We start from the raw sequence: 23,802 nt of genomic DNA, 5'->3' as shown, positions 1-23,802 counted from the left end.
ACTGGTGGTTCATATTTACATATTTAATTATTTCAAAAGCACAGAGACAAGCTAAAAAAAATTGACATTGTTTGAGGAAAGCACTATCATAAAAAAACATTCCACAGTCATCATCGTCGTCATGAGGAAAGCTGATACAAAGGGATGATTGTTTTTGGATGTTGGCTGAGACGGGGCCCATCTTCAAACCCTCTAATATGAAGCCCATCCCTTCAGTTCTGAACATTACTATTTTCTGAGCATCAACACCTTCAGAAGAAAACATTTGTTGAGATCCCAAACACACCCCTGAAGAATTCTGTATGTGTTCTCTGGTGTCATGGAGGGTGGGAGTGTGAGGGTGGGGTAGGCCATGGGTGGCTCCTGGAATCCAGCAGTTGGGGGACATTTGTCCCCCCACCCTGCTCAATTATACCTAAATGCCTGGAGAGGGGACACCACAAAAACAGGGGTGGCAGCAGAGGTGAGGTGGTGAGAGCAATGGCAGCAGGTAGGTGAGGCGGTCCCTGAGGCAGGGAGCAGGGCCTATCTATGGCATAACCTGCCGTGGGCCATCAGTTCACCTTGCCCCATGTGGGAGTTGCCACTGTGGACAGCCATCTACTGGGGATGCGCTACCTCTGGATTTCTTGCATTGAGCCGGGTATCGGACCAGATGCCCTACAAGGCTCCCTCCTTCTCTATGGTTCTATGATTTCATGACAAAAGCTATTCTGTGGACTTGCAATCCTTTGTGTATGCATAAAGGGGTTTGATGGATCACAACCTATGACTGGTATCTGGGAGGGTAATGGAATGGGCCGGCAGGCCTCCCAAAACCATCCAGTCCCTGCCATCCTCTGGTTTCTAGAATAAAAAGCACATATTTCAATTATGTTGGCAGGGTGAGGGAAGTTGGATTACTTGACCATTTCAAATCAAGAGGCACAAACAAGCTCAAGAACAAGGAAGCACTTCAATCTGCATAGGGAAAGTGTCCCCACCCCAATCTCCCAGTAGTGATATGGGATTCTTTATACTGTATCTTCAAGCCACTTTGGTGAGCTCAAGGTCTCCTGAGATTTTTAAAGCTGTCACCCTTTGCAGAGGCTGCACACGGTGACTGAAATTGCATAGCTGACGTCCATCAAGCAAGACTCGAATCTGCTGGTGCTCACACAAGAGCTCCATCTAAAAGAGAACAAAAAGCAAGACAGACAAGTGAATCGCTAATAGAAAAGTCTGGGCAGAATCCAAAGCAAGTTAGGTATTCAGAAAGCCCACACATTAACTGCATTGAAAGATGACAGTGAAAGGTCTAGCTAGTCCCCCTTTAGATTCTGTAAGTACTGGTGCATCACATGTGGAAGACACAGTTTGTAGGACATTTAGAATATTTATATACCATTTTTCAACAACAACAACTTTCCAAAAAGTGTGTATGCATACTGTCCCAAATTCAGTGTCTAGCATCTTCAGTTAAAGGACCTTGGGTAATATTGCTGGGAAATACTTCTGCCTGAGATCCTGGAGAATGGATGTCAGAATAGGCAGTACTGTCTCCGTGTAAGGCAGCTGTCTACATTCATGCAGCCTAATAAGATTACCTTAAATGAGTCCCCTGGTGTAAATGGGAAGTAAGGAATTGTTGTCTCTTCCTTTCCCCATTTCCCAGCAATACAGGAATTCCGGACAATAGATTTCTCCATGAAGCTGACTGCAAGTAATAGCCCAACATCCTTGCTTGCATCCATGGGGTCACAGAGCAAAGTCACTGAAAAACTGAAAGGAGAGAATATGTGGCATTGAACAAACATTTCAGGAATCCAAGAGAATAACATGGGGATATTAAGGAAATTGTGTTTATTTCATGGTGTGTCATATAAAGATTTGCACAATAACTAAGAGGCTACTCATTAAATGTTTCCCTCCAGCAGTAACTGGGCAGAAGCAGCAAAACTATTCTGACTTGGTGCCTGTTATGACATATTAGAACTGGCCCGAAACCCTCTAAAAAAAATAAAGATTGTCTTTTTTAGAGTGTGAAAGTATAGGTAAGTGTTTTTTGTTGTTGAAAAGTGATATATACGTATTCTAAATATCCTACAAACTGAGTCCTCCACATGTGATGCACCAGTACATGTGATGCCACTGTAAGTGGCAGGGCAAAGTCATGGCATGATATAATTAATGGTATAACTAACACTTAGGTCATAGATAGGATAAAAGTAAGAAAAGGAAGCAGCAAAATATTCCTTAATTTTATTCTTTTTCCAATTAATTCCTTACACCTACCCGAGAGACACAGTCTCTCAAAAGTTCAACATAATCCTCATCCTTCTTGAGGAACTCAATACATTCCTGCTGCATTTGCTTCAGTGGTGATTGTTACACTCCTCCTGGTTTCTTGCAGAGGAGCAGTAACATATATAAGGCATGTTCTCACAACTGGTCATGTGTCCGGAAAAATTGAGTGGGGGGTGGAGGAGGAAGTGATCATGTGTTAGCCGTGATCTGGGTAGGACAGTGGTGGTCAACCCTAGGGATGTTCGGTGCCGGACCAGTTCAGATAAGGTCCAAACTGGTTCAGCATCACAGAGAGTGGGAGTATTAGTGGGATCTTTAAGAAAAAGGAGAGCAGATCCTTACTGGCTCTCTGCCACCTAGAGTTGCCATGCCCCCCGGAATTTTGGGTTTCATCCGGATTTTAAGCATCTCACCCAGATTGCTTAGCCCACCCAGATTCACCTGGATTTCAGCTTTCATTTTAAAAAAAGAAGAAGCTAAGCTCTAGCCCTTGTAAAAGCGGAGTTATGGAGCAAAATGTGCAGTCAGTTTTCTGCTCAAAAATTCTTTTCAAGCCAATTTACATAATATTCAAATTAGGCACTTGGATTTGGAAAGCCAGAATATTGCAACCCTACTGTCACCTCATGCAGCTTCCTTCTCCGGTGGCACTTGTCCCAAGTACCCCCGTGCGGCACCAGCACATGCACAGATGCCATGTGGCTGCTGGTGCTGTGTGGAGGAACTTGGGGCAAGCACATCCACAGCAGGAAGCTGCATGCAGTGGCAGAGAGCAGGTAAGGATCTGCTCTCATTTTTCTTAAAGATCTCCCTCTCCCTCTCCACAGCACCAAACCGGTGCAAGAACCTTGGTTCATGCCCATCCCTAGTAAACCCACGTTGTGTACCCAACATTGTATAGAACAGGCCTGCTCAACTTTGGCCCTCAGCTATTTTTGGACTACAATTCCCATAATTCCCAGCCACAGTGGCCAATAGCCAGGGGTTATTTTATGTTATGGTATATTTCTATACCACCCCAAACTTGCATCCTTTGGCAGTTTACAACTAAAATAATTGAAAACATCAAATCAATCAACAATTAAAATCATTTAACACACTGGAATTGTAGGCCAACATCTGCAGGTGGGCCAAAGTTGAGCAGCCCTGATATAGAGGGTGGAGGAAAAGCACATCCCCTTTCTTCCTACACAGATTGCAGCTAGCACATGGTCACTTCCCCCTCCTTTACTTCTGTTTTTGCTAACACACACAACTGTTTCTCGGGAGCACACAAGGGGCTTGGAATCTGGCTGGATGCTCTTCCTACCCAGCTTTTGGTCTGAGAATAAGCCTTGTGAGGAAACACAGTTCCCATCTTAACTCAAGAATGTCTTATGCTTACACTCCACCCTACATGCTCTGAGTGGGGGACATCCCTCTCTTTTGTTACTAAACAACCCTTGTCTTTTGTCATTGAAAGAGTGAGCCATCAAGGTATAGTCTTAAACCCTTTTTCACCAGAGACATCCTGAGACCCGGGTTGGGGTGGTGAGCGGGGAGGGAGCCCTGGGCGGCTGGATCAGCTGCCCACACGATTGCCGGCTCCGTGAAGGAGCTGATGGGAGCTAGGGGGAGCGGGGGCCCTCCAGCATGCCCTTCCTGAGTGAGCAGGGCATGCTGGTGAGACCCCCTGGAGCCAGGAGGCGGCTTTTCGCCTCCCCTCCGGGGGTTCTCCTCGTGAGTAGCTGCGGCACAGAGCCGCACCGCAGCTACTCATGATCAGAAAGCCCGGGTTTGCGGAGCACTCGCTCCGCAAACCCAGGCTTTAGGGAGGGCTACTTAAACGGGTTACCCACTCCAAACCACCGGGCTCGCCTGCGAGCCCGGTGGTTTACACAATCAACAAAAATTGGGCTACGCTCTCCTAGCCCAATTCTTGTTGATTGTGAGAATAGCCCCGTAAGTTCACATCCATTAAGGAGGAGAAACCTCCAGGAGGGAAAATCTCAACCCTGGATTAGCCTAAGCCCACCATTAATTACATCAGAGATATGCTGGCTCTGCAACACTGGAGAAGTAAATCATGCACCAATGCAGTCTGCAGCCTCCTTTGCAATCAAGTACTTTGCTCTTAGAAATCTTAACCATTTAATGTGCTTATTTTTTCTGATGCACTAATGCCCAAGTTTGATTGGTGCCCAATTTTGAAATTACTGCTCTAGAAAGTGGGTGTCTGAAACAAGGATCACCAGCTATGCTCTATGGAGGTACAGTGCACAGAACAGGCATATCTATTATGTTCTCACACACACACACACACACACACACACACACACACACACAAACACACGGGGTGGGATGGAGGGGGAGAGAGAGGTCTTTAAATAAATAATTTGGCAATACTTCTCCCTTTTCACTCAGATATTTTTACTCAAGAGATCATTTGCACTTATGACCAATCTCTGCCAACATAACAGCTCACATACTTACCTTTTGGGGGTGGGGCATATTACCCCCACAACAGTAATTTTCATGGCTGGCCTCAGTCCTCCTTTAATTTCACCAACATATTTCACTGCCTAATAATTAAAAATAATAATAATCCTTTATTTATTTATTTATTTATTTATTTATTTATTTATTTATTTATTTAACGAATTTTTATACCACCCAAAACTTACATCTCTGGGCGGTTTACAACAAAATAAAAACAGCATTAAAACATTAGTTAAAAACTAAAACAAGAAATTTAAAATATGACAATTTAAATTTTTTTAAACAATATTCTAAAACAACATTAAAAACAATCAAAACATGTAATGTATGTGTTTGATGGCAAGATTTACATGGTAAAGATACAAAGATTAAGTGATAAAGACATAAGTGATAAATTGCACAAATATTTATTATTATTAGCTTTGATAAACTTTTGATATGTCAGGATCCTTAAATTGGACTGGATGGAAGGCTCAAAAGATATTAAGTGGGGCGGAAGAGAGATCCTGGAATGTTGGGGTTTGTAGATGGTTTGTACAGCTAAAAAACCCAACATTCCAGGGCCTCCCCCACAATATATTTTGAGACTTCTGTTTGGTCCAGTTTAAGGACCCTGATGTATTGCCCGCATTCACCACCGGATCTGTTAACAGAACTGTTCTGGAGCAATGGTAGAATACCCTGAGCCTACTTTGGGGCTTGTGTGGGGAATTAGAGAGACTACAGTGAACATTCTGTTGTAGTATCAATTTGTGCAATGTATTGGTTGGGAGATAATGAGAAAGATAGAGATAAGGTACAATCAGATTTATTTCAGGATTTAGGGGTACAGGAAGATAAAAATCGATTAAGCAGGCAAGAAGGCAACAGAATATTAACTAGTAATGCTAATCTGGAATCTCACGAAATGGCATTCTATCTTAAGGTTAGTATTATAACAGAATCAGCTCAGGGCTAGCTAGAGAAAGGGTCAGAAGAGCAGCTCTAGACTTAGAAAGGAGAAGGGGGTGAGCAGAGTTAGGGAGATAGGCAGTTAGTAATACCTAATCTAATATCTGGTGGTGTGTTGATCATACCTTCAGGGTAGCGCGCATTGGTGGGTCTCCTGGGCAAGAAAGGCAAGTGTGTAACTTGCAAGGCGGTAGAGTCCCTAGGGGTCCAATTTGCTAGGGCAGCCAAGTGTGGTGTGTGGTTTGGGACTGGAGACAGGTCCAAACCAGAGGCTGGGATCGGAGCTGGAATCAGGGCTGGAGCAAAAGCTGTAGTTGATGGTATGGCTATAGCTGAAGAACATGCACCACACACACCCACATGTGTACCTGCACAACATTTGTTGGTGTTTGGGCTAGAAATAGGCAAAATCTTGCCTTTGGGCCATCCACGGGTCACATCTTCTTGCAGTTGGGGCCGACATCCGTGATTAAGAAAAGAATTCATATTGCTTGATTGGATCACTGGTAGGTGTGATCTCAATGAACAATAAAGTTAAAATGGTTTGGAAAACCTGTATGGGCCAGAGTGAATGGGCAAGCTCAAGACTTAGCTGGCACACCAAGAAGGCCTTCCAGGTGGGGAGATAAAGATTCTTATGAAACTAACAGCCATTCCTGCAGGTCCTTGCCAGATCATTAGTGAAGCAATAGCGGGGTGGGAATGCTCAGTCTTATCTGAATTCCTGTGAAGACAATTAGTTAAACAAATCCTTCATGCCAAAAGAAGGAGATCTACTATTCTCTTGAAAAATAGTCCTTCTCCTTAACTTGCATCTGCTCAGCCAGCCTGCTCCTTCCCTGAATAGAGAGGAGCCATAGAGTCATACCTTGCAGTCACTTGTTATACTGACCTTGGGTAACAGTTACCCCATGAGCCGGGTCTCACAATCAGCCCGCTTTTGTAGCCCTCCTCTAAGTCCAAGTTTGCGGAGTGAGTGCTCCGCAAACCCGGGCTTCCTGATTGTGAGTAGCTGTGGCGTGGCTCCACAGCGCAGTTACTCATGAGTAACTTAGCTTAGCCCGCTCTCCCCGCTCACGATCAGAGTGGGAGCCCTGGGCGGCCAGATCGGCCACCCACATGATTGCCGGCTCCGTGACAGAGCCGGCGGGGGCTGGGAAGCTCGGGGGCCGCATGGCAGGGCATACTGGGGAGACCCTCGGAGCCGGGAGGTGGCTTTTCACCTCTCCTCCAGGAGTTTACTCATGAGTAACTGCGCTGTGGAGCCACGCCACAGCTACTCACAATCGGGAAGCCCGGGTTTGCGGAGCACTCGCTCCGCAAACCTGGACTTAGAGGAGGGCTACAAAAGCGGGCTAGCCACTTGTAAGTCACCAGGCTCACCTGTGAGCCCAGTGGTTTACACAAGCAGCAAAAATCGGGCTAGGCTCTCCTAGCCCAATTTTTGTTGCTTGTGAGAATAGCCCCCATGTTTGATTATGCTAAGCGACCAACTTGAGAGCTTTACCAAATATGGGCATGTGCAGAGTTCATGGTCCCATGAGCTCATAGCTAAGATGTAGACTGCAAGCCTGCAGTTTCAAATCACATCATGGGGTATTGTTTGTAGCCCCCAAACAGGCTGTTCTAGCAACAAGATGGGGAGGCTCTTGTTTAAGTAAGGAGTGCATTCCACAATTTCAGGGCAGCAACAGAAAAGTCCCGTCCCTGCATAGACACCAGATAAGCTGGTGGCAACTGCAGATGAACCTCTCTGAATAATCTCAATGGGTGGTGAGGTTCATAGTGAAGAAGATGTTATCTTAAATATCCTGGGCCTAAGCTGTTTAGGGCTTTATAGGTTATAACCAGCACCTTGTATTTTGCCTGGAAACGTATAGGTAGCCAGTGTAGTTCTTTTGGTATAGGAGTAATATGGTCTCTCAGAGATGACCTGTAGACAAACCTGGCTACCTCATTCTTACCAACTGCAGTTGCTGGATTACAAAGGCAGGCCCACATAGAACACGTTGCAGTGGTCAAGTCTGGAGGTTATCACCACTGTTCTGAGGTCATTTATCTAAAGAAACAGACATAGCTGATATATCAGATGACAGAAAGCATATCTGGCCATTGCCCAAACCTGAGACACCAGGGAGTTGTTTGGGTCCAAAAGCACCCAGACTGCATACCTGTTCCTTCTGGGGAAGTGTGACCCCATTGTCTCCTGAGTTCTGAACCCGCACAATAAGTACCTCTGTCTTATTTTGATTGTCTCAGTTTGTTATCCCTCATCCATCCCATCTATGCCTCCAGGCAGGCATAAGCTTCTCCAGGCAGAAGCTTATGGCTTCTCCTGATGATGTTGACATGGAGAAATAGATTTGGGTGTCGCTTTAGACACTAGCTTCCAAATACGGGCAAGAAATCTTTTCCAAGATGGCAAATACAGGATTGGGATGTGTTACAGGAAGTCAAGTCATTCAGCCTCCTGTGTCCCACACAAAACACTAGAAAGAATAATGTAATCATAGCACAGAAAACAAAAAAAGCATTAAAATTAATTCTTTCTTCCATTCCTTTGTGGCCTTTGGAGCAGTGGCGTAGCCAGTGGAAGGGCGGTCCATGTCCATGCACATGATGTCATGTACAAAAGGGGCATGGTTTGATCACCGGAAGGCCCACCCCAGCCCTCCTGATTGCATTTCCAGCCAGCATTCCACTGGAGGGAGAGAAGGAAATAAACAAAGCCAGACTCCCAAAGCTGGCTGGAAATGAGCTTGGAGGAGCTCACACAGCAATCCAGAGCCCAGGCCACACCCTCTTTGTGCTTGGTCTCTCCCCCTTTGAAAGTGACATCACTGAGAATAACTGATTTTTAAAAATCATTAAAAATCAGTGGATAGACTGGTTTACTTGAAATTAAATACAGAAAGTCCTGCCATCCCCCACTACCTGTGTGCCAAATTTCAGAGCTCTCTGCTCAGCCATGATAACATTCTGAATTTTTCTCTTTTTCCCCTAGACAGCGGTGTGTTTTGGGTTTGACAAGGTGCTCTTGTGCAACTTTGCTACTTCAAAAGGATTTCTGACTCCCCCCCCCCTTTCTTTTCCAATAGTAAGGGTAAGAGCACAAAAAGAAAACAAAAGTGCAGAAATCTTTGAGAAGTATACATGCTCAGAGTCTGGTGCCTGGGCTTCCTGCCCCCTCCCAGTGAGAGCCCCAAAGTTGAAGCAATGATTAACGACAGGAAATTAAATATGGAACACTGGATTGTGCTCCTGTACTTGTGCAAGAGCACCAGGAGAAAAAAAAATATTTAAAATTTTTGAAAAAATAACTGGAAACCACAAATGCACACAACTCACTCCTTGCCTACCTGGGCACAGATGGATGCACAAAAAGGAAGCAGGAGGCGGGGTGTCCCTGCCTCCTCTGCAACCCTATTGGCCAGAAATGGGTGGGATGGATGGGGAGAAGCCTGCCTTATGAACAAGTTAAAGTTTGGAAAACCGTAACAAACTGTAATTAACCACAGTAAAAAGCAGCAATGTGAATGGCCCAGATTTTCTCTGATTCATGTTTATATTATATGCACTTTATTTATTTTCATCCTAACTTACACCACTTCCTCCCACAGTAAATGCCACCCCATCTGGAAAACTCTTTTGCCCAACCTCCTGCCTTATTTGAGTACTGTATATAAACACTTGCTGGGAAATGGGAAAGCACTGATTACAGAATGGCATATGAGCAGTACTGGAAACAGAGGAAACAAACCCTAACCCTAACCCAGTCCTCCAAGGTCCAGGGGAGCCTCCAAATCGCTGGGGCTGGGGGCCTCCAGCAGCCACCCTGTGCCCGCCCCACCAAAGCTCTGCTTTGGTTTTTTAAACTCTTACCACAGGGGTGGCTGCGGGGGGCGGGGGAGCAGAGCAGTCCTTCTCCTTCCCCCCCTCCCCTGGAGGTGGTGAGGTGGGAGCAGGAGCAAGGCTGCACCTATTCGTTCGGGTCAGAGTCTTTAAGCAAATGCAAGGCACGCCTGCACAGCGGATGACTGCATTGATGACTGCATTTACTTAAAGACGCGGGCCCAAATGAATTGGTGCAGCATCACTCCTGCTCCCACCCCACCACCACCGGGGGAGGGGGGGATAAGGGAGAAGGAGTGCTCTGCTCCCCCCCCCTTGCAGCAACCCCTTGGCTGTGGTAAGAGTTTTTTGTTTTTGTTTTTTAAAGTGGAGCTTGGGGGGGGGGCTTGCATGGGGGGGGACCTCGCAGCTGGGGGGGGGGGTCTGGGCGCCCAAATTACCTTGGTGCACACCTGACCGGAAAGATAGCTAGGGCATGCCTGCAAATCAAGTTCTTTCCCCGTTCTCCATTTCCCATGACACTGCTGTTGCACAAATGCCCTAAATGACTCTTAAATGTTCATTTGCACATAAAACGGAAATCAGTTTTTCTCAACCTTTAAAAGAGCAAATATCCCCAAATTCAGTGTTCTTCAATACAAGGCCCAAGAGCCAGTGGCAGCTTCCATTGACCCTTAATGCAGCTCTCTAACTGTTTATTAAAGTAAAGTTGTGTTTATTAGACCTGTGCAAAGTTTCAGCCAAGACCAAACACTCCACACAGCTCTCCTGACACCGAGCAGAAGAGGCTGCACCCACCATGCAGTGCTGAGCTTTCTCCAACACTGGTAGGGCTCCTTTAAGGGAAATGGAGACTCTCGAGCCCCAGGACCATCTTGCAAGGTGCACATGGAGCACTGGGAAGTGTAGTTCTTTCCAGTGCTTTCCCCATAGAGCTCTGCAGGGAAAGTGCTGGGAAGGCCTATACTTCCCAGCAGTATGTGTATCTTCTAAGATGGTGGGAGGCCAGGGGGATTTACAGGGCTCCACTCCTCCCACCTCCACTCAGTGCTGGGGGAAGTGCAGCACTTACAGAGAGGTCAGTACCGTGGGAAATGGCTCTCACACTGAAGGTTGGTGTTTTTTGTTTTTTTGCCAAAGTGGCCCCCATTAATGAAGATCCCTGCCCTAACTTCTGAAAAAATTAAGAAATAAGTCAAGTTTCCAGTGGATTTTATATTTACAGTCGTGTGCGCCATGTGTTGGAAGAAGGGCTATATATATAAAACTATGATATGACAGATGTCTGAGCTAGTATGGGTAGGGTTGCCACCTTTTACACCAGGGATGCACAACTCAAATATGTACCTGGGCTAGAGGTGATGTTGGCCAAAGCTAGAAAGGCAGTGAGAACTAAGTGATCGGTGGGAAATATAAAGCGCAGAGTGCTAAAAATGTTGCCATAATTTTGAAAGGAGTAAGGGGCAGGATTGAAAGAGACGAAAAGCAGGGGCGGGGCACTAATTCTAACCAGCAGCAAAAGGACTGAGGAGCAAAGCCAAGCGGGAACTCTTCTCTCCATCCCCTCAAGGGGTTTCTTTTCCCTCACGTCCTTCTCCAATACATCCTGCCTGTGCCTTGCATACCCCTAGAGAAAATGATGAAGTGGATAACAAACTATTCCTAATCTTATTCAGGATTGTACAAGTGTGTTTGGTTTCAAAAGTGTCACATGATGATGCGGCTTTCACTGTTCTCATTGGTAGCATGAAAACCCAAATAGGTCTCATTCCACATTCTTAATTTAAATTAATCAGTCCTTTCCCACTGAAGGATGATTCCAAATGTCATTTTAATAAACAACAGTTTTTAATACAAAGGTATTACTTCATGGAATAATACTAATAATATGAAGCAACAGCCTTTCCTTGATCAGTTTGGATTCATTATTCATTCATTCATTCATTCGATTTCTATACTGTCCTTCCAAAAATGGCTCAGGGCAGTTTACACAGAGAAATAACAAACAAATAAGATGGAACCCTGTCCCCAAAGGGCTCACAATCGAAAAAGAAACACACCAGCAACAGTCACTGGAGGTACTGTGCTGGGAGTGGATAGGGCCAGTTACTCTCCCCCTGCTAAATAAAGAGAATCACCACGGTAAAAGGTGCCTCTTTGCCAAGTTAGCAGGGGTATTAAGAGAGAAAACATCCTGTGCAGCCTAATCATTCATAGGTTTACTCAGAAGCCGGTCTCACTTAATTCAGTGGGGCTTATTTACTGGTAAATGCACTTTGGGCTGTGGTGTTTTAGTTATACTATATTTCACAGGCATGGTCTTTTAAGATATGTAGTAGAATCTCTTGTCATCTTTAAAATGTGATAACTAATTACTGGAGAAAATATAATAATACTGCATTTGCAAAGTGGAGTAGTTTGACTCAATTGTCTGGATTCCAGCTTTCCCAACCCTCCCTTTTTAAAAATCCAAACAAGTTGTGGTGGTGGTGGTGGGGAGATGAAGCAATACTGCTTTAGAAACTGAAAAGAGGCAACAGAAAATATCCATTTATTTATATTTTTCCCTGTGTAATTTAAGGGATACAGTGTCATAACTGAACAAATACTACTTCGCAAACATCAGAAAGGAATCCCTTAGTTAATTCTGACAGGCAAATGAAAGACCTGAAAATTATTCAAGGTTCAAAGAGTTGTAGTATTGAAATGATAATGTTAAAGGCAAGTTGATGAACCTCTTCCTGTTTATAGACTTACACATATAGTAATACTGCCTACTAGAAAATAGAAGAGGATTTTTATACTCACATTTGTGCACCTGTCATTTTCTGTCATCTTCTTTGGGTCTGTTATATGTATCCCTTGGGTAAAAGTCTAAAGACTTTTGTTTGTCCCCCCCCTTCCTTGTCTGTGCACAAAATAAATAAAAGATCACAAATAAAGAAAGGATGCCAGGAAGCATTATCTCTGGCAAACACCAGTTAGACACCACCCGTGAAAACAGCTGAGTCACACAAGAGTCAACATCTTCAAATGGAGGTCAGAAGAACAGGAGAGGAGAATGGAGTGCCATAATGCTTTGGGAACAGCAGGATCAGCTTGTCTTGCCAATGATCTAGCAATCAGTTCCAAAGATCAGTTTCAACAGGGTCCCAAAGAGGTATAAAACCTCAGCCTAGGAAAGTATGAAATTGTTGTAAATGATTAGTGAGTCTGAGTCCATGTTAAGTTGCTGTTTGGCAATATAGTAAATGTTTTGGTGGCCTCAGCTCAGAGCAGGGGCAGTCCTCTCATGAGGTGAGGCAGTCACCTCAGATGGCGGGTTATTGAGACACCGGGAGGATGGCAAGATACCCACTTCCATCACCTTTGGAGCAGCTCTTTGGGACCAGCCTGATCCTTGCCAGCTTTGCAAGAAATATGGGGAGAGGAGAAAAATCTATCCTCCTCCTACACCGCATTGCATTGCAAGAAACGCAAGAAGAGGCTGCTGGCAACCCTCCCTCTTCCCCACTCCTTGTCACTTTCAAAGCTTGCAAGGGTTGATTTTAAAAGGGGGCTGGCCCCCACTAGGGGCGTGGGGCAGGGCAGCATTTTGCAAAGGGGACTCTTTATTCTAGGTCAAGCAAAACAAGAAATACATTAATGTAACAGGCACCAAATCCTACTCAGTCAATATGTTGTACATGCATACCGACGTTTGGATACATGTGCAGGTTTTTGTGTGAATGCTGGTACATGCATTCACTTCAAAAGTGAAACTGGATACAGACCCCATAAAATGCAATGTACAGATAGGAAGTGTTCTGCGGTATGTGCAGAGCATAATGTGTGAATAACTGTATGCGCAGGGGTAGAGCTATGATTGCACAGGCAGCTTCAAAAAACATGAGCCATCCAGCTCCTGGAAGCCTCCTGGCTCGCCTATCACTCCAGCTGGCCTATTCATAGGAACATAGGAAACTGCCATATACTGAGTCAGACCATTGGTCTATTTAGCTCAGTATTGTCTTCACAGACTAGCAGCGGCTTCTCCAAGGTTGCAGGCAGGAATCTCTCTCAGCCCTATCTTGGAGAAGCCAGGGAAGGAACTTGAAACCTTCTGCTCTTCCCAGAGCAGCTTCATCCCCTGAGGGGAATATCTTCCAGTGCTCACACATCAAGTCTCCCATTCAGATGCAACCAGGGCAGACCCTGCTTAGCTATGGGGACAAGTCATGCTTGCTACCACAAGACCAGCTCTCCTCTCCTAGCCAACTTTGTTATCCACTGCATGTTTTCTTCATTCTCTCCCCAAGTGAGGGAGAGAATGAAGAAAACACACAGCCAACAATGAAGCCAACTGGGAAATGAGCTCTAGAGCAAGGCTTCTCAATGTGTGGGTCCCCGGATGTAATTGGACTTCAACTCCCATAATTCCCAACCAAAAGCCACCGGGGCTGGGAATTATGGGAGTTGAAGTACAATAACATCTGGAGACCCACACATTGAGAAACCCTGAGGGCTACGTGGGCCCTTCTGGGTGCTGGCCACGCCTCCTGCATGTGACATCACTGGCAGGGGGCATGGTGGTTGGTGCGTGCAAGGGCCCACCAGGGATAGCGATAGCCTGTGTACATGCATACAGATCTCATATGTATACACTGTATACAGACTGTAGGTATGTTAAACCTAATGTGTGAACAGGGCTAAAGGGAAATGCCATTGTCCTTATGACCCAGTCCTTCAGAGATGTTTATGGAATGCTCTCCCAGGGAACGTCTGCTCTCTGACATCTGTGCTGCTTTTAAAAAACAGCTAATGACCTTTTTACTTGTTCAGGCTTTTACCCCTTAGGGGTTGCCGGGTCTCTCAGCTTTCCTACTTCTGTTTGTCTTTTCAATGGATTTGTTGTTGTTGTTTGGTGTTTTATGGTTTTTATTGTTCAACTGATTTTAAGGTTTTAAATGTGATTTTTATGGAGTTTTACTATATTTTAACTTTTGTAAACTGCCTTCGGATATCTTATAAAAGACAGTATAAAAATTGAATGAATGAATAAATAAATGTAATCTCATTGACTTTAGAGGGAAAATGTGGATCAGAACTTTATAACTGCAAGATGTACTATTGGTAAGGAAATACATGGGGCATTTGTGAAGATATAGTCTATGTCAATCTTCATATGGTATGTACAGTGGAATATGTGTCAATACCACTTTAATATTTAAAGATAATACCACCTTAACAAACCCATGCATTTTAAAATAGCATTATATTACAGAGTTTTTGAACATATAGGATTTAATTAGTCTGATTATTGGTCCAGGTAGTTTAATAATATCTGCTCTGGTAGTAGACAGAGATCTTTCTCAGCACTGGCTGCTACCTGAGATCATTTCATAAGAGATTGAACCAGGGACCTTCTGAATGTGAAGCATGTGCTCGAGCACCTATGTCCCTTCCCTTTTTATTTCAAGTAAAACATAGGAATACATTGAATCACATGTTACAATGTCAAAGTTCTTTTTGGTGATAAGGAAGAATCACAACTCTAGCTCAGGCCTACAAACTTGTGACTACAAATACGAATATGAGAAATAGCCCCGGCTAACTTGGCAAAGAGGCACTTTCTAATGTGGTGATTCTCTTTATTGAGCAGGGGGAGAGTAACTGGCCCTATCCACCCCCAGCACAGTACCTCCAGTGACTGCTGCAACCACCCTGAGCCATTTTTGGAAGGGTGGTATAGAAATCAATCAATCAATCAATCAATCAAATATTCATATACTGCTTTTCAACAAAAGTTCCCAAACGGTTTACATAAACAAGCAAATGGCTCCCTGTCCCCAAAGGGCTCACAATCTAAAAAAAAAAAGAAAGCAAAAGGTAGATACTAGCAACAACCACTGAAAGGATGCTGTGCTGGGGATGGATAGGGCCAGTTGCTCTCCCCTTGCTAAATAAAGAGAATCACCACTTTAAAAAGGTGCCTCTTTGCTCAGTTAGCAGGGGTTGCCAAGCCCAAGGCAACTGATCAGTCATGGTGATGAAGCCAAGCAGAGGCTCTATAAGAGACTCTAGAGCCCAAGACAGGCTCTATAAAACCAATTTGCTCCTTTTCACTGCCTTCCTGGGGACGGCCACAAGAGAGTTGTCAAGCATCTGGAAGACCACAGCATTTGGCTGATGGGCTGTATGTGGCTCATGCGGCCATGCTGTAGCTTGTGGTTTCCAGCTGTAGGCCCACAGATGTCTAACGTAGTATAAGTAGGATTGCCATGATTTTGGCCATTGTGGCTGTGTGGATAATAGGAGTTGTAGTCTAACAACATCTGGGGACCCAAGACTTGAAACCCTGACCTGTCTCGCAAACTAGGTCTTGTGGAAATCCTAGTGGTCCAGTGGCAGAGCATCTGCTTTGCATACAAAAGGTCCTATTTATTTGTTTAATTACATTTTTATTCTGCCAAAAACTTGCGTCTCCAGGAGGTTTACAGTTAAAATAATTAAAAACATGAAATCACTTAACAATTAAAACCATTTAAAACATTAAAACATTTAAAACATTTAAAACCCAGTATTAAAATAAAAATAAAAATTTAGAACCATAGATCTAATGAAAAGCCAAGGTGAATAAATGTGTCTTCAGTGCCTTTTTAAAAGTCGCCAGAGATGCGGAGGCTCTTATTTCAACAGGGAGCACATTCCAAAGCCCAGGGGCTGCAACAGAGAAGGCCAGTTCCCGAGTAGGCGCCAGACGAGTTGGCGGCACCCGCAGACAAATCTCTCCAGATGATCTTAACAGGCGGTGGGGCTCAAGGTGAAGAAGATGTTCTCTTAAATACCCAGGGCCAGTGGCGGAGCGGGTCCGCTGGCGGCCTGTGTGCGGCCGCCGCAGTGGCCCTGGTGACCCTGCCCCCGCGTCTGACGTCAGACGCTGGGGCTAGCCATGCCCCCGTGTCTGACATCAGAGGCGGGGGCGTGGTCTGGCCGAACGAAGCCTTGAGGCTCTGTTCGGCAGTGGCACTGGCAGGCAGAGAGAGTTGCCCTTTAACTGCCGAAGGGGCCGCACGGTCCTTTCAGGAGCTACTTAGGCGGTGCTGCATTTGCAGCGCGCAACTAGGAGCGCCAGCCTTTGTTTAGCTACCGAAGGGGCCGCGTGGCCCCCGCTCGGGAGCTAAACTAGCCTCCCTGCGTCTGACATCAGACACGGGGGCGTGTCGGGGACGCTCTCGCGGCCCCTGATTGGTCAGCGGCCCAGGTTCTTCGAACCCATTGGCCCAATGGTGGCTCCACCCCTGCGCAGGGCCTAAGCTGTTTAGGGCTTTATAGGTAATAACCAGCACCTTGTATTTTGCCCAGAAACATATCGGCAGCCAGTGTAGTTCTTTCACCACAGGAGTAATATGGTCTTTCCTAGAGGAGACAGAGACCAACCTGGCTGCCACATTCTGAACCAACTGAAGTTTCTGGACTACATGCAAAGGGAGCCCCACATAGAGCGCATTCCAGTAATCCAGTCTAGAGGATACCAGCATATGTACTACCGTTTTGAGGTTGTTCATCTCAAGAAACAGACGCAGCTGGCGTATCAGCTGAAGCAGGCTTCTTCAGAAGCAGTCTAATGATTGCCTCCTTAAGACAAGGAGGCATCCTGCCCTCCTAGGTTCAATCCAGGGGTGTAGTGAGGGGAGAGGGGGCCCGTGTTTGCCCCTCTCCCTGGTGGCCTCTAGGAGTGAAGGAGATAATTAAGAAAACAGGGAGGGGTGGAGCTGGGCGGCCTCAGGAGCTAGGGGCCCCAGGTTCTTTGAACCCATCTGCTCAATTATAACTACACCCGTCTTCAGGTCTGGAAAAAACTCATGTCTGTTACTAGATTAGCTGACTGAGTATAAGGAAACTTCCTATGTTCCTATGTAGAATAGAACGCTTCTGGGTATCACTCATTAAGAAACCACAAAGATTAGACAAGCTGCCATGTCCATGTCCGTTATTCTATCCAAAATTAAGTTAAAGCAATTCCACATCCCTGTTAAGACCGCTAAATTAAAATTTCTCAAAGTAATACCGGAACCAAGCCATCTGTATAGCAGAATTCTGCTAGAACTGTAGGCAGGGGTGGAGTAACACATAGGCACAGTGGGCACTTGCCTATGGCAGCAAATTTTGAGAGGCAGCAATTTTTTGGCAGGGGAACTAAAAAGCAGGCCACCTTCTCACATTCACATTCTCCACCCTTTCTGCTGGTTGCCAGGCACATGGTCCAAAGGGAGTGCACTTGCTGGAAGGCACAATTTTGCCAGCAACAGAGGCAAGGTGCACTGGCTGTGTTCCAGCTTTGCGCGCCCACTGCACTCTCCTTGTGCATTCCTGTGTCACCTGCACTCTCCAATAGGGAGCAGCAACAGCACCTTCCACCCCTCCCCTGCCTGCCGCACCTAGTGAGGAAGTGATTCCTCACCACAACCACCAGCCTCTTCTGATTTCTCCTGGGAAGTGGATCTGGTGCGCTCTTCTGGCTATCCCCACAACAGATTACCTGTGCAATCAAGGCGGCAGTGCTGCGAGCTAAGCCGTCTCCTCCCTGCTCAGTCTCGCTGCAGCGGCTGTTGCGTGGGAGTGACACACGTCGTCCATGCATCACTCCCATGTGTCACTCTCCGAGAGCGCTCAGCTGGGAAGGCTGCAGGTGTAGTGCAGGGCTGAAGCCAGAAAGGCCGCTCCATGGCCAAGCAGTGCAATGTGCTCTTTCGCCTGCTGCTCATCAGGGACTTGGGCATGGGCCAGAGATGAAATAGTTTCATCTCTGTCAGGACAGAGAAGGGCGGCAAATCTTTGGTTGCCTGTGGACGGCAAAAAGCTCAATCTGCCCCAGCTGTAGGGCTGTAAAAGAAGGTCTCTTTCTTGACCCTGTCCTCTTAAGATACATGAACCCATGCCAAAAATACTCTAAGGGAATTAAACAATTTTCCACATGAGGGATGACCAAAAATTATATTTCTTCAAGTGCAGTAAAGAGAAGATGGTTGCCTCACATGTGATAAATTTCTTATACAGGTATCACTTTGTTTTCAGACATTACACTGTACAATAGACTATAGGTGAATTAATTTTAAAAGCAAACCTGGGTACAGACCCCCTCAAATGTATGGTACAGTGTTAGCAACCCCTCTTAAAGCCTGGATGGCTTTAAGAGGGGTTTAGATCAATTCATGGACAGGTCTATCAATGGCTACTAGTTGGAGGGCTATAGGTCACCTCCAAACTCAGAGGCAATATGTCTCTAAATACCAGTTGCAGAGGAGCAATAGAAAGGACAAGCCCTCTGCTCTTGCCTGTTGGCTTCCCAGAGGGCTCTGGTGGACCATTGTCTGAAACAAGATGCTGGACTAGGTAGGTCTTGGGCCGGATCCAGCAAGACTTTTCTTATGTTCTTATGTTTATTACTGTATATGTGTTGAACACAATGTGTGAATAATTGTACATGTGTACAGTGTTGCTAGAACAGCTTGTTCGGGAGCTACAAACAGTACTCCACAATGTGATTTGGAACTGCAGGCTTGCATTCTCCATCTTGGCTATGAGCTCACAGGACCGTGAACTCATCACATGCCCATATTTGGCAAAACTCTCAAGCCGGTTGCTTAGCACAATCAAACATGGGGCAACTATTATCCAAGGTCAGCATAACAAGCGACTGCAAGATACAACCCCATGGCCCCTCTCTATTCAGAGAAGGAAGCTGGCTGAGCAGATGCGAGTTAAGGAGAGAGACTATTTCTCAAGGGAATAGTAAAGCTCCCTTTTTGGCATAAAGGATTAATTTCACTAATCATCTTTACAGGAACTCAGATAAGGCTGAGCACTCCCACCCCACTACCGCTGCATTAATGGCCTGGCACAGACCAGAAGGAATAGTCATTGGTATCAAAGAATCATTATCTGGAAGGTCTTCCTAGCGTGCAAGATAAGCTTTGAGCTCGCCCATTCACTCCAGCGCATGCAAGTTGTTTAAACCATTTAACTTTATTGTTCAGTAAGATTGCACCTACTAGTGATCAAATCTAGCAAAATATGAATTATTTTGTCAACCATGGATGTCAGCTCCAACAGCAAGGAGGTGTGACCTGTGTATGGTCTGAAAGTATGATTTTGCCTATTTCTAGTCCAAACGTTAACACATGTTGTGCTCTGGCTTTAGCTATACCATCAGCTACAGCTTTTGCACGAGCCTTAACACCATAGGATCTTGGATTGGTAATACTAATTGCCTATATTCCTAAATCACCTTGCCGCCTAATAATTCAAGCCTTAAGCTAAAATGCCTCTACAGTACATGAGACTCTAGTTAATACCGTTAGTTTAAGATTTTATTGCCTCCTCACTTTGCCTAATCAATCTTTCCCCCCTCTTCCCCAATAAACCCTAAATAAATCTGATTGTACCACATTTCCATCTCATTTTCCAGACCAAAATTTTGCATGAATTTATTCTGTAATGAACTGTTCCGCCAAGTCATGTTGATTCCCCACATTAGCCCCCCAAGCCTGATTTGAGTGTAGGCCGCACTCCAGAACAGGAAGAAGGCTGGTCTCGTGGTAGCAAGCATGACTTGTCCCCTTAGCTAAGCAGGGTCTGCCCTGGTTGCATATGAAAGGAAGACTAGAAGTGTAAGCGCTGTAAGATTTTCCCCTTAGGGGATGGAGCCGCTCTGGGAAGAGCATCTAGGTTCCAAGTTCCTTACCTGGCATCTCCAGAAGAGAGCTGAGAGAGATTCCTGCTTGCAACTTTGGAGAAGCTGATCCCAGTCTGTGTAGACAATTCTGAGCTAGATGGACCTATGGTCTGACTCAGTATACGGCAGCTTCTTATGTTCCTACCTATTATTTAAACATTTATGTTGAATACTTATGTGTTGATCGTAACATGTGTGAATAGGACTTCAGTAAGTCTTCACTCTTATCCATAAGAACTTCCACATAGGAAAGTACCCTGTGTGCACATTCTCACGTTAACAAATAAACACCTATATTTCATCATATTCCCAAACCAAACTTGTGGTCAACTGGACTTTCCCACAGTATGTACACATGGAAAAGATATATATCATTCATTGTCACATATGATGGTACATGGAAACAATACCACTATATGCATAAATCATTATATGTCAGCAGCTCCAAGACTGAAAGTGAATGAGACTGAAGCAAAGTAAAGTGTGCCATCTAGTCGGTGTCGACGGCCATCACAGAGCCCTTGGGCGGTCTTTGAGACTGAAGTACTGCAAATCAATTCATGATCCGATGTGATGAGTCAAAGTAGGCACTAGGGGTGTGCAATTCGGATTTTCGGGTGATTCGGCTCGGACCCGAGCCGAATCACCCCCGTTCTGTTTTGTGCCCGAATCTGGGTCACCCGAATCACCCTTGATTCGGTTCGGATTCGGATTTAATCCGAATCCGAATCTGAATCGATTCGGGGGGGTAAAAAGGGGCCCAGGGGCAAAATTTTGGGGTGGGGTGGTAGTGCCCAATGGGTAGAGTCTACCACCCCAATGTCAGGGGGATTGGGCAAAGTCCTGATTGTTTGTGAATTTTTAAAGTTTTAGTGACTTTGGGGCAGTTCGGGGGCATAGCATGGGATTTGGGCAAAAGGAGTGGGGTGGGGTGGTAGCGCCTAATGAGTGCAGGCTACCACCCCAATTTCAGGGGGATTGGGCAAAGGGCTGATTTTTGGTAAATTTCTGAAAATTTCATGTCTTTGGGGCAGATTGGGGCATATTGGGGCAGAAAGTGGGGGCTGGGGCAGAATAGTGGGGTGGGGTGGTAGTGCCTAATGGTTGCAGGCTACCACCCCAATTTCAGGGGGTTTGGACAAAGGGGTGATTTTTTGAGAATTTTTGAAGTTTTGGTGACTTTGGGGCAGTTTGGGGGCAGAAAGTGGATCTGCCCCCAAAGAGTGGGGTGGGGTGGTAGTGCCTAATGGGTGAAGGCTACCACACCAATTTCAGGGGGATTGGGCAGAGGGCTGATTTTTTGAGAATTTTTGAAGTTTGGGTGTCTTTGGGGCAGATTGGGGGCAGAAAGTGGATCTGCCCCAAAGGAGTGGGGTGGGCTGGTAGATAGTGCCTGATGGCTGGAGGCTACCACCCATCCCCAATTTAAGAGTGATTGGGCAGAGGGGTGAATTATGGTGAATTTATTTGTATGAGGTTTGTCTTCATAAGGTGAAGTGTGCTAAATTGATTACTTCCTCATATTATTCATAGTAAAGGAAAGTGTGAAAAAGTGAAAGTGGGGTCATGAGAGTTGTTTAATTGAAAAATATCTCATTTGCTATGATAGAATGAGAATTCACACCTCAGAAAAAACTTCTGAGGTGTGAATTCTCATTCTATCATAGCAAATGAGATTTTTTTCAATTAAACAACTCTCATGACCCCACTTTCACTTTTTCACACTGTCCTTTACTATGAATAATATGAGGAAGTAATCAATTTAGCACACTTCACCTTATGAAGACAAACCTCATAAAAATAAATTCACCAAAATTCACCCCCTGCCCAATCACTCTTAAATTGGGGATGGGTGGTAGCCTCCACCCATTAGACACTATCTAGCAGCCCACCCCACTCCTTTGGGGCAGATCCACTTTCTGCCCCCAATCTGCCCCAAAGACACCCAAACTTCAAAAATTCTCAAAAAATCAGCCCTCTGCCCAATCCCCCTGAAATTGGTGTGGTAGCCTTCACCCATTAGGCACTACCACCCCACCCCACTCTTTTGGGGCAGATCCACTTTCTGCCCCCAAACTGCCCCAAAGTCACCAAAACTTCAAAAATTCTCAAAAAATCACCCCTTTGTCCAAACCCCCTGAAATTGGGGTGGTAGCCTGCACCCATTAGGCACTACCAACCCACACCACTATTCTGCCCCAGGCCCCACTTTCTGCCCCAATATGCCCCAATCTGCCCCAAAGACATGAAATTTTCAGAAATTTACCAAAAATCAGCCCTTTGCCCAATCCCCCTGAAATTGGGGTGGTAGCCTGCACCCATTAGGCACTACCACCCCACCCCACTCCTTTTGCCCAGATCCCATGATATGCCCCCGAACTGCCCCAAAGTCACTAAAACTTTAAAAAATCGCCAAAAATCAACCATGAACCGAATCACCCGAATTTTTTTTGCCCGAAATTCGGGTGATTCGGCTCGTGTCCGAAAAAATTCGGGGGACATCGGGGGTGATTCGGTTCGGCCCCGAATCACCCGAAATTGTTCGTTTCGGGCACAGATCGTTCTGTGCCCGAAATTTTTTGCACATCCCTAGTAGGCACGCCCCAAAACTAACAGAAAGGTTGTTTTTTTCTTTACAGGCTTACTGGGCACGTGAAGTTGTCTGCCGTTACAAGTATTAATGTCAAATAAGGTGGGAATATATCAAGTGATCAGGATTGCAATTCTGGCGCTAAGATTTCACAACTTTTTAGATGGTGATGCTTACGTGTTGGCCTCTCTGACTGCAAAACTCTTTGATTTTAAGTATGCATCCCCCAGTCCCGAGAGATCTGAAATGAAGAGGATTTTCCTTTTATCAGGCTAGAGTTCCCTCTCCCTCTATTCTTTTTAAACAGAGGCGGGGCCGATCCTGGGCGCACTTCCGTTTTGATTCTTGCCTTATCCTTCCATTCGCTCCTCAATGCTCCGAGAGGAGTGGAAAGGCTCTTGCCTTCTCGAGGAGCAGTGCCCAAGAGATCTACGGAAATAAATAAGTCTTGCAACAGTCGTTCTTATTAGTATTTCCTGATCTATTTTCTGTGCTCATTTAATACTTTTATACTCCTCTCTTCTCGTTGAGCATGCGCACGTGGGGCTGAAAATGAGGGGAGGAAAGTGGGCGGAAATTCAAAGGGGAAGTTGCAGTGATGGGCGAGGAAATGGGAAGGAGCAAAATAATTTATATCTTCCAACGCAGCAGGGGTCCTGTGTGGACGGAGAGCAGAAATTGTGTTAAGTGTGGGTTCCCCGCATTGTCTTCCAACAGAAAAAAATGTTAGAGTCCACCGCACTTTGCGCAAAGAAACCCTCGGTCTGGAAAACCCTCGAGCCGAGACAGAAGAGCTTACGTGGTGATGCATGCAGAACGCCGCCGCCGCCAATTGGAAGCCACCCACATCAAGTCACCCAGACACGTGATCTTTGTGCCCGCTTGACTGATGGTACCATGTGGCCTTCAGTGCCCTAGAGAAAGATGG

The 23,802-nt window shown here is 45.6% G+C and overlaps 1 protein-coding gene across 5 annotated transcripts; it reads right to left on the bottom strand.

Annotated features, from left to right (window-relative positions):
- Positions 1-8: 8 nt before the first annotated feature.
- LOC128335826 (galectin-related protein A-like) lies at positions 9-23,800 on the bottom strand. 5 transcript variants are annotated; one of them, XM_053274581.1, is made up of 4 exons: positions 23,674-23,800; positions 4,759-4,847; positions 1,587-1,761; positions 9-1,170 (listed from the first exon to the last, which is right to left on the bottom strand). In XM_053274581.1, the coding sequence occupies exons 1-4, from the start codon at positions 23,683-23,685 to the stop codon at positions 1,027-1,029; spliced, it is 420 nt and encodes a 139-aa protein (XP_053130556.1). In that variant the 5' UTR covers positions 23,686-23,800; the 3' UTR covers positions 9-1,026. The 5 variants fall into 5 exon arrangements, with proteins under 5 accessions (XP_053130556.1, XP_053130540.1, XP_053130561.1 ...); XM_053274565.1 differs by lacking the exon at positions 23,674-23,800 and adding an exon at positions 12,376-12,473; XM_053274586.1 differs by lacking the exon at positions 23,674-23,800 and adding an exon at positions 10,366-10,423.
- Positions 23,801-23,802: the final 2 nt, after the last annotated feature.

Source organism: Hemicordylus capensis, chromosome 1 (assembly GCF_027244095.1).
Source record: "Hemicordylus capensis ecotype Gifberg chromosome 1, rHemCap1.1.pri, whole genome shotgun sequence".
NCBI lineage: Eukaryota > Metazoa > Chordata > Lepidosauria > Squamata > Cordylidae > Hemicordylus > Hemicordylus capensis.
Note: the sequence above shows the minus strand (reverse complement) of the source record. Positions and strands in the feature narration are given on the sequence as shown.

Excerpts from the sequence above, each read along its gene's own strand:
- LOC128335826 (XM_053274565.1), bottom strand. The coding sequence starts at position 12,402 with ATGACAGAAAATGACAGGTGCACAAAT. Across the intron at positions 4,848-12,375 it reads AAAATGACAGGTGCACAAAT|GCAGTGAAATATGTTGGTGA; the intron begins GTGAGTATAAAA and ends TTTAATTATTAG. Across the intron at positions 1,171-1,586 it reads CACCAGGGGACTCATTTAAG|ATGGAGCTCTTGTGTGAGCA; the intron begins GTAATCTTATTA and ends GTTCTCTTTTAG.